We start from the raw sequence: 14,896 nt of genomic DNA, 5'->3' as shown, positions 1-14,896 counted from the left end.
CCTCTCACCACAGGCCGCCTCACAGTTCACCACATGGGTGATTTTTCTATCACCCCACCCCCACCTGACACATTCAGGAGCACAGTTACACTGAAGGGTGAGATGGGTTGGTGGGGCTAGGGTGGGACTCAGGGCACTGATGTGATAGATCCATTGGCCAGGCAGCTGGACCTGGAGCTCTGGGAATGCTTCCTGGAAGAGGTGAGTGATGCTAGGTAAGAGGGACAAGATCCAGAGAAGAGGAAGATTCCATAAGGGGACCGAAAGACAAGGTGGAAGCCATTGTCCTTAGGGCCCTTGGGCCCTTCTGGAGGAAATCAGGGTTCATTGGGTCAGCCCCACCCCACAACTCTCCATTCCTCTAACATCTTAGGAAACCAAGTCCTCCCCCCAGCCAGTTCCTCTCTGAGTGTTGCAATGGCCATTTCTGACGGAGGGTGGAGGACCCTTGCTCAATGACCCATCTACATTGTCGCTCAAAGGAAAGAGCTGCCAGGAAAGGCATTTGGGAGGTTCCCCCAGGGACGCTAGTGGCCCTAGGGTCTGGGCTGGGCCTTTTGCTGATATGAGTAGAGCTCTGGAGGTAGATATGCACCTTTTCTCTGTCACAAAAGGTGACCCTGGGGCTGCTGAGGTTTACCCAGCCTGAGCTGGGAACAGAGGCAGGGTCCAGGAAAGAGCTTGTTTTAAGAGACAGTGACTTGGGGCCTCTGAGCAGGGCTGCTAAAAATCCAATTAGAACGATGGGTAAATATAAAATACAGGAGTCTGAGTATGCCCAAGAGGCGCCCATGTGTGTGGATATATGTGTGTGCTACAGTGCATCAGGGCCTGGGCTGGTGCAAGAGTTAGTCTGTGCTGGTGTGTAGCGGTGTTGGCGAGCCCGTTCATGCAAATGTACACTGTGAGTGTTGGTGTGACTGTGTGCTGGTGTGTGTGTGACTGTGTTGATGTGTTGGATGCATATGAATGTGAGAGGGTTGGTGTGGGTGGTGTATCCTGCATGAAGGTGAATGTGTAAGTGTGCCAGAGTGGTAAGAAGGAAAATGAAGGCAGGAGTCATGCTGGGCTGAGCCCAGGCCCTCTGGCTTCCTGAGACAGCAGGAGGTGGGCAGCTGCTTGCAGGAACACTGGCAAGGCCTTTGACTTCTGTGTCCTTCTGTTTTGTCCTCAGGTCTCTGGCCCTTCCCAAAGACCATGCCACAGCCTCACTGACCCAGGAGTTGAGGCCTGAGGGGTAAGTGGATAGAGTGGGAGTAGAGGGTTTTCAGAGTCAGGAAATTGGGTGGGGGTGGCCTTCCTGGTCCCCACAGTTCCTCACAGCCCCCTCCTTCTACACAGGTCTGTTGCTAGGTAACAGATGGGGGGAACCAGAATGAGGCAGCTTGAGAGGCCGGAGGCTGGACCCACAACGGGAAATGGCCTTGATCCCCCTCTGCAGGGAATCTCCAGGTGCAGGCACACAGCTCTTGCACACACTCACACACAAACACACATAGACACGCACATACCCAAACAGAGAGAGAGACACACACACAGATGCACAGAGACATGCATGCATACTGACACAAACCTGCCCACACAGGCACATATGGTCCCACCCAGAGCTATGCACATAGTTACAGATACAGAGACACAGAAACGCCTGCACACCCAGACCTGCCTGCACAGAGATACACACACATGCACCCATACAGAGACAGACACACACATACACACTCACATAGAGACACATACATACTCAAACTCCTCCAAATGTGCACACACATGAGAACCATGCACAGGTGCAAAGATGTGTACATGTACTCAGATACATAGACACAGGCATTCACACAGGTACATGTACACAGAGCCATACTCCCACAAGCAAACTGACACATATTTAGAGACACACAAAAGATACACATGTACCAGCACACTGAAGGAGTCACAGAAACATAACCTGTTGAAACAGTTGGAAGCAAAAATATATAAACACAGCAACATCCCAATGTGGAGAAGCAAGCAGCCACAGAGCTGTACACTTGAATGGACAGGAAGCTGTACACTGAGGACACACATATCACACATAACCCACCCAGGCAGCCAGGAGGCAGGCCCAACAGGGGCACCTGTGTGAGCATGCGTGCACATGTGCATAGGGTGGTGTACCTGGTAGGATCCCTGAATGAGACATGCCCTTGTTCTATAGCGGGCACCTGGAATGGGCTGTGTGTTCTGCAAGAAGGTGGAGTCGGCGTCCAAGGATGATAGTGGCCTGGAAGGAGACTTCAGGGGCTATGGGGCTGCAGACCGCTATGGCCCTGACCCCACGCAGGACCAGCCTGTGTCCTCCTTTGCCCACATTCCCAACTACAACAACTTCTCCCCTCAGCCCACCAGCACTGCCTTCCTTGATGGTGGCATCATCAGGGGTATCTCAGGTGAGTCCAGTAGGCTGGGGTGAGGGCTGAGGGTATGTGGTGCTGGAGGCAGGTGACCTGGACCCTAGGAGAAACTGGGAGAGAGGGGAGTTGTTATTGTTGTTATGTGCCATGGAGTCAGACCCGACTCATAGCGACCCCTCCTTGGCTTTCCCAGACAGTATCACTACGGAAGTAGATTGCCCAACCTTCCTTCCAAGGGGGAGGGGAGGCTGGGGTCTTATTCTTAGAAGCCTCCAGTGTGATAAGGGAGACAGAGCCCTGCTTTCAGGAGCACACAGTCTGAGGGGGTATGTCCAGCCAGCCCTGTTCTCAGAAACTCCAGTCTGAGGGTAGGGACAGAGCTCTGTTCTCAGAGGCCTCCAGTCTGAGAGGGGGACTCAGGTGCCAGATACAAGTGGTAAAGAGAACCCTCTTGTTCTCTTGGGTGCAGTCTCCTAGGTGAAGCCTTCCTTCTGGGAAAGAGGAGGAGTGGACAATCTGGAGAATTCCCAGGGTGGAAGAGCTAGGCTTGAACATGTGTGTCCTAAATCCTTGGAGGCCCAAGCTATGAAGCCCAAATCAGAAACCCACTGGACTCCAAAGGCCTTAGAGAACCAGGGCAGTGCAGTAAGGGGTGTGGTGGGGCACAGCACAGGGTTGGGAAAAAGGACTGATGAGTGCCCCCTGTCCTGTGTCCTATCCTACTAAACAACCTTAACCTTGGCAGGGACTGGTGTGACCCTGTTCATCGCCCTGTATGACTATGAGGCCCGGACAGAGGATGACCTCACCTTCACCAAGGGCGAGAAGTTCCATATCCTGAACAATACGTAAGTGACCAGGCCACCTAGCTCAGTGCATGGCCTCAGCTGGGAACAAGACCGGGAAAAGAATCCTACCTGGTCCTTGTTCTCAGAATGCTCCCAGCCTAGTAGGGGAACCAGACACATCACACACTCACAGTAAGTGGTTGATCGTTACTGTACGGGGAAAGCATAAGGGAGTATGGGCACAGAGAGACACCAAACACAGTCCCCAGGGTGGGGGTGGTCAGGGCAGGTTCCTTAGAGTTGGCGATTTCTAAGCTGAGACTGGAAAGATGAATAGACATCAAAGGAATTGGTGAGAAAACAGAGTGAGAGAGCATGAGAGTGAATAATGGCTTCCGGGAACCACAGTGGCTCAGTACAGGTGGATGGGGAATGTGAGGAGAGCTGGAAAGGGGGGTGGAAACAGGGTCAACAGGGCTTTTTAAGCCTTGCTGAGCATCTAGATTTTATGCAGAAGGAAATGTGATGCCATTGGAGGCTTTTTCAGTGGGGAAGTGACCTAGTTGACCATACACTAAATCCTTGACCTCCAGTTGAAGAATCAGGGAAGGAAGTCAGGAGGCCCAGGTGTCCCCAAACATCTCCCTACCTCAGGGAGAAACCTTCCTAAGCAGCTGCAATAGCTGTGGGCAGAGTAGAGAAAAGCTCCTGGGTGAGTGGGGGGTGTCCAAGGTGAGAGGTTGGCAGGGATGGTCTCTGCCAGATCCTCAGTGTGGCCCTGCCTGGAGGGATGCTACCACTAACTACCTCCCTGCTCTGTGCCTGCAGTGAAGGTGACTGGTGGGAGGCTCGGTCCCTCACCTCTGGACAAACTGGCTACATTCCCAGCAACTACGTGGCCCCTGTGGACTCCATCCAGGCTGAAGAGTGAGTGTGGGTGGGAGGGAGGCCAGTCCTGGGCTAGGGCTGGGAGCAAGACCCAGAGGCTGCCTCTTGGACAAGTCACTGCTTCCCTCTGAGCCTCAGTCTACTTACCTACAGTTTTGTAAGATCATTGTGAGACTAAAAGACTATAATGATGATAACAATTATATTAGATAACACCAGCACGTATTATATTCTCGGCACTATTTAAAGTGCTTTCCACATATTAACCGAGTTAGAAAATACTATGATATTTTACAAATGAGGAAACTGAGGTACAGAGAAATTAAACAGCATGCCCAAGTTCACATAGCTTGTAAGTAGGTGAAGCTGGTATTAGAACCCAGGTGGTCTGGCTATATTTGCTAAGCTGTATACATACTGCCTCTCAGTGATAACAATGATGTATGAACTTTAAAAATTATAAAATGCTAAACAAATGCAAGGGGCATTACTTAGAATCAATTATATGAAAGAGGCAGGGGATTACCATTAGCAGGTACTCTGCCCACTTTTAATTCATTCAATTCTCACAATAACACTATTGATGTTAGTGTTGTTCTATTTTACAGATGAGGAAACTGGGGCTGATAAAAGCTTTCTTCTTTATCTTCATGTATGCGTGTATACATACATGGAAACAGAAAGGATTGGAGACATTTTGCAGTGTGCACCAGGACTTAGTGACTGACTTGCTATCAGGCTATGGAGAGTGGGGGAGGGGATCTAGGGTGATTCAGAATCTTCCTGAGTGACTAAGAGGGTGATGGTGCCATTTGCCAAGGTGGATAACACAGAAGTAGGTACAGATTTGAAGGCAAATCATGAGTTTGGGGTGGGGGGGACTTGTTGGGCTGAGGTTCATGGGGAGAAACATGCAAATGGAGGGGGCTGCCAGCAATTAGGTTATGTTGTGCTTTGTACATGGGGTGCCCAGACAGTGCCAAGCCATGACCCTGGACTAGCCCAGAGGAAGGGGACTTTTTTTTTTCCTTTAAATTTCTGTTTTTACTAATTTAATTAATGTTTTAAAAATTGTGATTTGGGTGAAAGTTTACAGAGCACATTCATTTTCCATACAACAGTTCATATATATTTTGTTTCATAACATTGATTGCAATCCCCATCATATAACAGCTCTCTTCCCACTTCCTCCCTGTGGTTACCCTTCCCCTGTGTCCTTTCCTATGCATTCCTGCCCTCTGAGCTGTCTCCCTGTGCAGATACTACCTTTCTGATCTCCCATGGTTGATGGTTCTAAGGAGGGTACCTGGGAGCTCTGGTGGCATAGTACCTACTTGGTGTAAATGTTTACCTTATATGCCTGTCTATTGTTTGGCTGGAAGCCACAGGAGTAAGTTCCATTCCAGGCCAGAAGGGTAACTAGGGGCCATAGTCTCAGGGGTTTTACCAGTCTCTACCAGAACAGTAAGCCTGGTCTCTTTTATGATTTTGAGTTTTGTTCCACATTTTCTCTCACTGTATCCAGGATCTCCTACACTGATCCCTTTCCAAGTGGTTGACAGAGGTAGCCAGGCACCAAGGGTCTCTGGCACTGAGACTCTTCACAGATTTATTGTGGCCCTTGCAGAGGGCTAGGGTGGAAATATGGGACTCATCAGAGATGATCATTAAAGCTGCATAGGAGAGTAAAGGAAGAGGGAAAAGAATGAGAAAGAGGTTGGTCCTAGGACTCAACTTTGGATAAAGCTGCCCTTGAAGGAAAAGGAGAAGGAAAATCAGATGAGGCTGAGTCAGAACAGCCAAGATGGTGGAGGGGAAGTTTCAAGAAGCAAATGAGAGAGTGTCAGAGGCTGCTGGCCACTGGATTTGGCAATGGGGGTGACCTTGTGAGAGCTGCCTCAGTGCACAGTGGGGGTGGGGAAGGATAGCAGAGTGGGGGAAGGAGTGGGAGGTGAGGAAGTGGAGACCCAAGTGTGAAGCACTTTTTCAAGTGAAAGGAAGGTGTGAGATAGAGCAGATTGTTGATGACAAGATAGGCCTTAAAACAGTTTCCTTTGGAAAGAAGAAAATGTGGGCATCTTTAGAGGTTGATGGGATGGAGAGGATACAGATGGGAGCTGCTGGGTGGGGAGTCCCTGAGCAGAGGGAAGTGGGCAGGGTCCAGAGCTGGAGTGGGGTGAGGCCTTAGCCTGGGGAGAGTGGAGAGGAAAGAAGGGTTGATGATGTAGAGGGTGGGTGGTTTCTGGGGATTCTTTCATCTTGGGGCCAGAGTCATGAAGCTCTGAGGAGTAAGTAGACAGTGCAGTATTGTGGTCAAAAGCACAGGTCTCAGCGCAGACCACTTGGGTTCCTATTCTGGCAACAGCTCAAGTGCAGTGTGGCCTTAGGCTCATTGCTTAGCCACTAGGTATCTCAGTGTCCTCGTCCGTATAATGGAGGGAATGATCCCTGGTGGTGCAGTGGTTAAACACTCAGCTGCTAACTGGAAAGGTTGGCAGTTCAAACTCACCAGCTGCTCTGAGGGAAAAAGATGTGCAGTCTGCTTCAGTAAAGATTCATAGCCTTGGAAACCTTATGGAGCAGAGTCTGTATGAGACAGAATTGACTCAAAGGCAATGGGTTTGTTTTTTTCCTAACACCAAAAACCGAACTCACTGCCGTCAAGTCGATTCCGACTCATAGTGACCCCCTTTGAATTTCCAAGGCAGTAAATCTTTATGGAAATAGATTGCCAGGTCTTCCTTCCATGGAGTGGCTGGTGGGTTTGACCCTTCTGGTCAGCAATCAAATATGCCTTAGGCACTATGCCACCAGAGTACCTTTATTTTCCTAATGAAGGGTAATAATAATATCTACCTCATAGTGTTATTATGATAATTAAATGAATAAATATATGTATTAGAGAAAAGCCTGACACAAAATAAGTGCTGCTATTAGTTTATTTATTTATTATTATTATTATATTAGTTATTAAACAAGTAGCTAGTGTCATGGTGTAGGTGAGGGTATTGCTTGTGGCTTTGAAAAAACTTGTCTACACAGCCCTTCAACAATTCCTAATTCTGCATCCTGCCTGCCCTCCTTGACACTCTATTTCCAATGCCCCCCATGCTCCCCAAACTGTGTCTAATACTGTGGGTGTAGACTCACTATCTCAGCATTCTGAGACTGCCACCTCCCTTGATTTGGAAACTAGGCTCCTTTCCATTCAAGCCCAAGATGATCACGGGCCAGGTTAATGACCAAATGACATCTGAGTTGTCTCTGGTGCCTATAATCACTTCAACTTCCCCAATGCACTTGCACAGTTAGTTTAAAACTACAGTATAATCCCAGAAAGAATTCCCAAAAGATAGCAGAAGTGGTTGAGGATGAAGGTTGAAGATGAGACTTAGGACAACACCCAAAATTAAGAAAGTGGAGGAAGAGCAGTGGTCAGAGCCAGACAGCAGCAGGCAGAGAGGGAGGAGGAGGAGAGGCCTTGTTCAGGTCAAAGTGGACAGTGGGAGTTGGGGGAGGGTCTGAGTGAGTGCCTGAGGTGGCAGGAAAACCTGTAGAGTGAGCTGCAGAGGATACTAGGTAGAGCTCATCAGCCTGCTTTGTGGGCAAGACACTTCCCCTCTCTGAGTCTCATTTGTAAAATGGGTGCATGTTGTTGTTGTTGTTTGCCGTAGAGTCAGCCCTGACTCATAGCGACCCCTCCTTGGGTTTCTGAGGCAGTATCACTACGGAAGTAGGATTGCCCAACCTTCCTTCCGAGGAGTGGCTGGTGGGTTTGAACCGCCAGCCTTCTGGTGAGCAGTCAAGTGCCTTAGGCACTATGCTACCAGAGCTCCTAGGGGCTGAAGTGGGATGGACTAAGAGATGGGTGGCATCTTGATAAGGTCATTAGTGACTGAGGTTCTAGCAATTTCAATTCAAGAGAAGCCTAACTTTTATGGACACCTACTATGTGCCAGGCATTTTACATTTCCCGTCTCTGTGAACCTCACCACCAGCCTGTAAGGCAGGCATATGAGCCCCATTGTAAAGGTAAGGAAATTGAGGCGCGGCTTGGGAGATGACTTTGCCCAGAGAAGCTGAGTTGAAGTTTGAATGAGGTGTACCTGATTTCTTGCCGGCCCTTCCCAACAGGTGGTACTTTGGAAAGATTGGGCGGAAGGATGCAGAGAGGCAGCTGCTCTCTCCCGGCAACCCGCGGGGGGCCTTTCTCATTCGGGAGAGCGAGACCACCAAAGGTGAGGGAGGCACCAGGACTGGGCCCAGCGTAATAGGGTGGGGCCAGTCCTCTCAAGGAAGACTGGGCAATCTACTCCCGTAGAGATAAAGCCTGGGAAACTCAAGGAGGGGTCGCATCCACCCAATGGCAGTGAGTTTTGTTGTTGTTGTTGTTGTTGTTAGGACGGGCGGTCGGGTGGGGCTCAGGACATCCTTAAGACTGCCTAGGGCTGGTCTCGGGGGCGGGGCCAAGACTGCGGCTGGGTTACAGCGATGGGGCCACTTGGAGGCCTTTGCCTTTGGAGCCTCTCCCGGCTCCCAGGCTGTGGGAAGAGAAGGAAGCCCACCCGAAGTGCTCCTCCCCCACAGGCGCCTACTCTTTGTCCATCCGGGACTGGGACCAGACCAAAGGCGATCACGTGAAGCATTACAAGATCCGCAAGCTAGACACTGGCGGCTACTACATCACCACGCGGGCCCAGTTCGACTCGGTGCAGGAGCTCGTGCAGCACTACGTCGGTGAGAGCAGGCCCTCAGGGCTGGCGGGCGCTTCAGACCCCTAACAACCCACTGACGCGCGTCGTTCGGATGGAAGACTGAGAGTCAGAGAAGGGTAGCGTCTCCCAAAGCAGCAGTGGCCTGGCCAAGATTAGAATCCGGGTGTCCAAGCTCCTAGCCTAGGATCCTGTTCTGTGCGATTCACCAGAAAACTGAGGCGTCCATGGCCAAGTGGCGCCCTCTAACCTCTCAGCGAGGAATTAACCAATTTCCTACCTCAAGGCCCGAGTCTGTTGAAACTTTTCTAAGCTTTTGTATGGCAGGTGCAACTCGGAAATGGCCCCTGTCCTCAAGTAGCTTACAGTCTGGTCAGGGCAACATACAATATAAACGACAAAAACAAGAATAAAAATCCACACTGAGTTCTTTCTATGTGTCAGGCACTATTCTAAGCTCATTACCTGTAATGATTTTTTTTTTCCTTATTGCAACCTCATGTGAGGTTACTAGGCTAAATAATTTATTCAGGATACCCAGATCTTAAGTCGTGAAGCCTATAATAATGCTGTGCTAAAGCAGAGAAGCGGGCCACCAGGGCCCAGGTGGAAAGAACTGCCCAGAGGCAAGCAAAGAGGACTTGCTGGGCAATAATGCAAGCCAGCCGGAGCCAGACCATGCCAGCTTTGAATGCCCCACCAAGGCCGTAGGACAGGCAGGGAGCTCTGCGTGGGTGGTAACAGACACTGCAGTGTACTTTGGTGAGAAACTATGGCTGCTGGGGCAGCCTGGATGTCAGAAGGCAAGGCAGGATGAGGGTCCATTAGGAGGCTGTGGCTACCATCCAGGTGAGAGGTGAGGGTGCTCTGACTGAATGAAGCAAAGCAGGGAGTGAGGAGAAGCACACAATCCCAAAGCTGGATAGAAAGCAGAATAGGCCTGACTTGCTGGAGGACTGGCTGTTGGGTTAAGGAGGAGGTGGGAGACAGTGCTCTGGTTTCTGCCTTGATTAGTTAGGTCTAGGAGGAAATTCACAGAAGGGTGAAGTCATTATGTCCATGTCTTTGCCTGGATTCCCTAACCTCTTTCCACCTGTTAGGATCCCACCTTATCCTTCAAGACTGAGCTGGGAAAGTCCCAATCCTTATAGGGATCATCTCTTCCTCTTGATGCCATCTCCCTCCCTGGGCACCAACCATCATGTTCAATGACTCCATTGCCAGGCTGCCTTCTCCCCTGGCCTGTGAGCTCATCTGTGGCTAGTTTCTTATTGTTGATCTTGGGGTCTATTGTGGGGGCTGGGGTGCGATGAGGTGTTTGTGGAGGCCCTGGTCCACCTGTGACCTTCATTCTTCCCGGGTTCCAGAGGTGAACGACGGGCTGTGCCACCTGCTCACAGCAGCCTGCACCACCATGAAGCCGCAGACACTGGGCTTGGCCAAGGACGCCTGGGAGATCAGCCGCAGCTCCATCGCGCTCGAGCGCCGGTTGGGTACCGGCTGCTTCGGGGACGTGTGGCTGGGTAAGGAGGTCCCAGGGGTCAGAGGCTAGGGCCAGGGCTGGCAGGTGGCGGGTCCTGATGCGCCGCCGCCGCCCGGCAGGCACGTGGAACGGCAGTACAAAGGTGGCGGTAAAGACGCTGAAGCCAGGCACCATGTCCCCGAAGGCCTTCCTTGAAGAGGCGCAGATCATGAAGCTGTTGAGGCACGACAAGCTGGTGCAGTTGTATGCGGTGGTGTCGGAGGAACCCATCTACATAGTGACCGAGTTCATGTGCCACGGTGAGGCGGGGCCAGGGGCGAAGTCTGGGTGGGACAGGATTTGGGCTTGGGGATGAAGTCCAGGTAGGTGTTTCTAGGTGAGGTTACGATAAGTGAGGGGATAAAGGACAAGAGGTGGAGTCCCTCTGGGGCCAAGTGAGAAAAGGCAGGGCCTGGTAGGGGCGGAGCCGAGGTTGAGTGGGCGGGTCCTGGGCAGCAAAAGCTCGATCTGCAGGGATCTGGGGCGGAGTTTGAATGGGGGCGTGGCCAGGGACAAATAGGAGAAGAGATTTGTTTTGGAGAGAGTTCTGGGTGTCTAGGAGCCGAGCCTGGGCAAGACCTGTGAAGGGATGAAGCATAGTGGCAGGAGATGGAGTTAGGAGGCAGATTTAGGTGAGAGGACTGGGACCAAGGGGGTGGGTGAGCTGCGGTCTGGGGATGGGAGGGCGAGGTCTTGCTGCTGATTTTCTGGGTTCTTTTAACCAGGTAGCTTGCTGGAATTTCTCAAGGACCAGAAAGGCCAGGATTTGAAGTTGCCCCAACTGGTGGACATGGCAGCCCAGGTAAATAGGGCTATTTGGTTGTGTCTCAAAAACCAAACCCGTTGCCATCAAATGGAATCCAAGTCATGGTGATCCTATAGGACACCATAAGGTTTCCAAGGCCATTGGGAGCTCTGGTATCATAGTGGCTAAGACACTCGCCTGCTAACCAGATGGCTGGCGGTTCAAATCCACCTGGGCAATCCTACTTCCGTAGTGATACTGCCTCACTGCCTCAGAAACCCAAAGAGGGGTCGCTATGAGTTGGGTTTGACTCGATGGCACATAACAACAAATCTTTATGAAAACAGCCTGCCACATTTTTCTCCCAAAGAACAACCACTGGTGAGTTTGAACCACCAACTTTAGAGTGCAGCCAAGCACTTACCCATTGTGTCACCAGGGCTCCTGTTATCTTTCAAACTCCTTTCCTATTAACAGTCCACAAATCTCAGTCTCCTCAAACATCCAGACTCTCCCTGGAAATGTGGGTCTGCCCACTGAACCAACTGTGGGATCTGAGGCAGGGCACTGCCTCTTTCTGAGCCTCAGTCTCTCCATCTGGAAAGTGGGTTTTCAGGTGGTCCCTGAAGGCCCTTCTGGCTCATACAGGCCATATGCTCTGAGCCTATATGGGCTTCCAACTCTTCATGCCTTGGTTCCTCAGATAGCAGATGGCATGGCCTACATGGAGCGCATGAACTACATCCACCGTGACCTGAGGGCAGCTAACATCCTAGTCAGGGAGCGGCTGGTGTGCAAGATTGCCGACTTCGGACTGGCCCGCCTTATCAAGGATGATGAGTACAATCCCCGGCAAGGTGCCCTGCCTCACGCCACCTCCTGAGAGCTCCCCAGGGCACTAAGGGGCTTCCATGAGGCCCCACATACTCAGGAACCCTCCCCCACCCCAGACCATCTGCGATATCCCATCCTGATCTTGTAGCACAAGGGGCATGTTCAGGTTCAAATCCCAACTCAGCCACTTACCAGACATGTGGCCTTGGGCAAGTCTCTTAATCTTTGTGAGTTGCCTTTTCCCATCTGTAAAATGAACATATTCAGACAACAGCAAGTCATCAGATATTTATACTAAACACCTACTATGTGCCAAGTACTGCTGTCATGCTTCAGTAAGACACAGTGGAGTCTAATAGTTAAGAGCGCAGATTCTGTAGCCAGAAAGCCTAAGTATAAATCTGAGCCACTTATTAGCTGTGTGATCTGGGCAAGTTACTCAACTACTCAGTGCTTCCTTTTCCTCATCCCTAAAATGGAGATAACAACAGTACCTACTTTATAGGGTTTTTGTGAGGATTAAATTAATTAAGGCATGTAAAGCCCTTAAAACAGTGCTTGACATGTCATAAAGGCTGTACAAGTACTAGCTGCTATTATTACAAGAATCATTACAATGTTTGTAAAGTGCCCAGCACTATGCTAAGCACATAGTAGGTGTTGGCCAGATACTAGATCCTTTCTGCTGTGCCCAGAGACCCCTATGTTCAGGGCCCCTAAGACCTCCAGTCCTAAAGATTCCATTTTCTTAATTCAACTTTTCTCAGGGACTTTCTCAGTAACTTTCCCTTCCCCCACAACCTCTCCAGGGACCAAGTTCCCCATCAAGTGGACTGCCCCAGAGGCTGCCCTCTATGGCAGATTCACCATCAAGTCAGACGTGTGGTCGTTTGGGATCCTCCTCACTGAACTCATCAGCAAGGGCCGAGTCCCCTACCCAGGTTTGCCAGGGGTGAAGAGATGGATTTGGGGAAGGGCTCCCTCCTAGCTGTTCCCTTGGCGGGGGGACAGGACACGGCCCCCTGAATAACATAGCCCCATCCTGCAGGCATGAATAACCGTGAAGTACTGGAACAGGTGGAGCATGGCTATCACATGCCGTGCCCCCCAGGCTGCCCAGTGTCTCTGTATGAGGCCATAGAACAGACATGGCGTCTGGACCCGGAGGAGAGGCCTACCTTCGAGTACCTGCAGTCCTTCCTGGAGGACTACTTCACCTCCACAGAACCCCAGTACCAGCCTGGAGATCAGACATAACCTGCTTTGGGATCGGCCACTTCTCTGGAGATGCCCTCCAGCCCTTGTCAATCCTCAGGAGTCTGGTCCCAAAGTCCCCAGGCTTTGAATCCTACAGAGTCCTAGCACATCAAAGCAGATAGGACATTGTCACCATGTAGGGCAATCTCTTCCTGTTACAGATGGGTCAAATCAAGGCTCACAACTCATCCCTCAACCTCTCTGGCTCCAAACACTGTTTCTCCCTTTTCCACTTAGGCCCCTTCAGCCTGCTAGCCTCCACCTACAATGCTCAAACCCTGTCTAGTTATTTATAAATTATGAATGTTCCATTCCTCCTTTACCACCTCTCCATGCTTTCCTACCCTCTGTCATCCCACTCTGGCCCAGGCCCCCAGAATTTGCCTCCTACTCTCAATTCTCTTGTGTCTGTCAGTTACAAAGGCTGTGGATGCTGTGGTCCAGGCCTGGACCTGCTGTGTAAGCCCAGGATTAAGGGACAGGGCTGAGGGCTCACCCCATTTTGATCATGTGCGTGTGTGTGTGTGTGTATAGATTTTGTAAATAAGAAAAATGACAATATGAATCCTCGAACCATGAAGTTCTCCTGAACTTGCCTTTTGAGGGATGGTGGCCAATGGGAGGTGAGTGGGGACAGTTTGGCTGTTGACAGTTTGGCTAACCAGAGGGGGAAGTGAGACAATACCCTACTAGTGCCTCCCAAGCATAGGGCATCCAAGGTGCGGAGTTTTAAGAGACCTGAATCTTGCTACTGGTCCCATGGGAGTTTAGAACCAGTTGATAAATGGACGCAGAAGACAGGCAATTGGAGATCAAAACGTCTCTTTCAAAACCAGCTGATGTGTTTTTTGATTTGTGTGCAGAGTGTGCTCATTCTTCACCTGATTCCAGCAGGTCTACCACCCACTACAGGCCTAACAGGATAACGATAGGCCTCAAGTGCAGGGGAGAAGACCACAGTGGAGACCCTGTAGCTGGCAGATTCCCCCAAAAGAGGACAGATTGAGGGAAAAGAGATGCCTGAGGGCTAGTTTAGCTCAGTGGATCTCACTGAGGGGTGGCTCTGTCGTCTAGGGAGAGTTTGTCACAACCACTGGGGGCTGCTACTGGCCTTTCATGGGCAGGGGCCAGGGAAGTGAAACACCTGTAATGTTCCTGTGCAGTGAAGACTCCCCTGTCCCACATGTGGCACTATGTGGGACTCGGGCAGCTGACTTTCTTCCTCCACAGGGAAACAAGAGGAGCAGGGAAGAGGTTCTCGGGAAATGTGTGTTGACTGCTTGGCTCACTCAGAGAATGGATGAGTAAAGGGTCTGGGAGCTGGGAAGCAGTAATGGGCAAATAATAACTAAGCATTGGCTCTGTGGAGGGCCCTTTGCTGGGCAGGACCCTGGGAACACAAATATGAAGAAGACCTGTCCTTGTCCTGGAGGAGTTCGCAGTCAGGCTAGGGAGGAACAACAGTGATAACAACAACTTGTTTCTTATGGGTCTGCTGAGTACCAGGTGTGTTTATGTCCATCTTTTCATTTAGTCCAGTCCTAAGCCCAGTTCAAAGATCAACTCGAGAAGACAAAGTCAATTATTGAAACGAAATGTGCAAAGACCTATAGTTAGAAAACCAAAAGGGGAGGACACACTCAGCATTTCTCAAGCTGAAAGAATAGAAGAAAAAATTCAGGCCTCGAGTTGCAATATTGAGAGATTCTATGGGCAAAATATTGAACGATGTAGGAAACATCAAAAGAAGAGGGAAGGAATAT

At 50.6% G+C, this 14,896-nt stretch overlaps 1 protein-coding gene across 1 annotated transcript; it reads left to right on the top strand.

Moving 5' to 3' along the window:
* Positions 1-2,203: 2,203 nt before the first annotated feature.
* Positions 2,204-13,133, top strand: FGR (FGR proto-oncogene, Src family tyrosine kinase). Its single transcript, XM_007935802.2, has 11 exons — positions 2,204-2,423; positions 3,133-3,235; positions 4,004-4,102; positions 8,198-8,301; positions 8,651-8,800; positions 10,143-10,298; positions 10,378-10,557; positions 11,023-11,099; positions 11,746-11,899; positions 12,686-12,817; positions 12,925-13,133. Exons 1-11 carry the CDS (start codon positions 2,204-2,206, stop codon positions 13,131-13,133), a joined length of 1,584 nt encoding a protein of 527 aa, XP_007933993.1.
* Positions 13,134-14,896: the final 1,763 nt, after the last annotated feature.

This window comes from Orycteropus afer, unplaced genomic scaffold (genome assembly GCF_000298275.1).
Source record: "Orycteropus afer afer isolate SDZICR_OR568_19922 unplaced genomic scaffold, OryAfe1.0 scaffold00031, whole genome shotgun sequence".
Taxonomy (NCBI): Eukaryota; Metazoa; Chordata; class Mammalia; order Tubulidentata; family Orycteropodidae; genus Orycteropus; species Orycteropus afer.
Note: the sequence above shows the minus strand (reverse complement) of the source record. Positions and strands in the feature narration are given on the sequence as shown.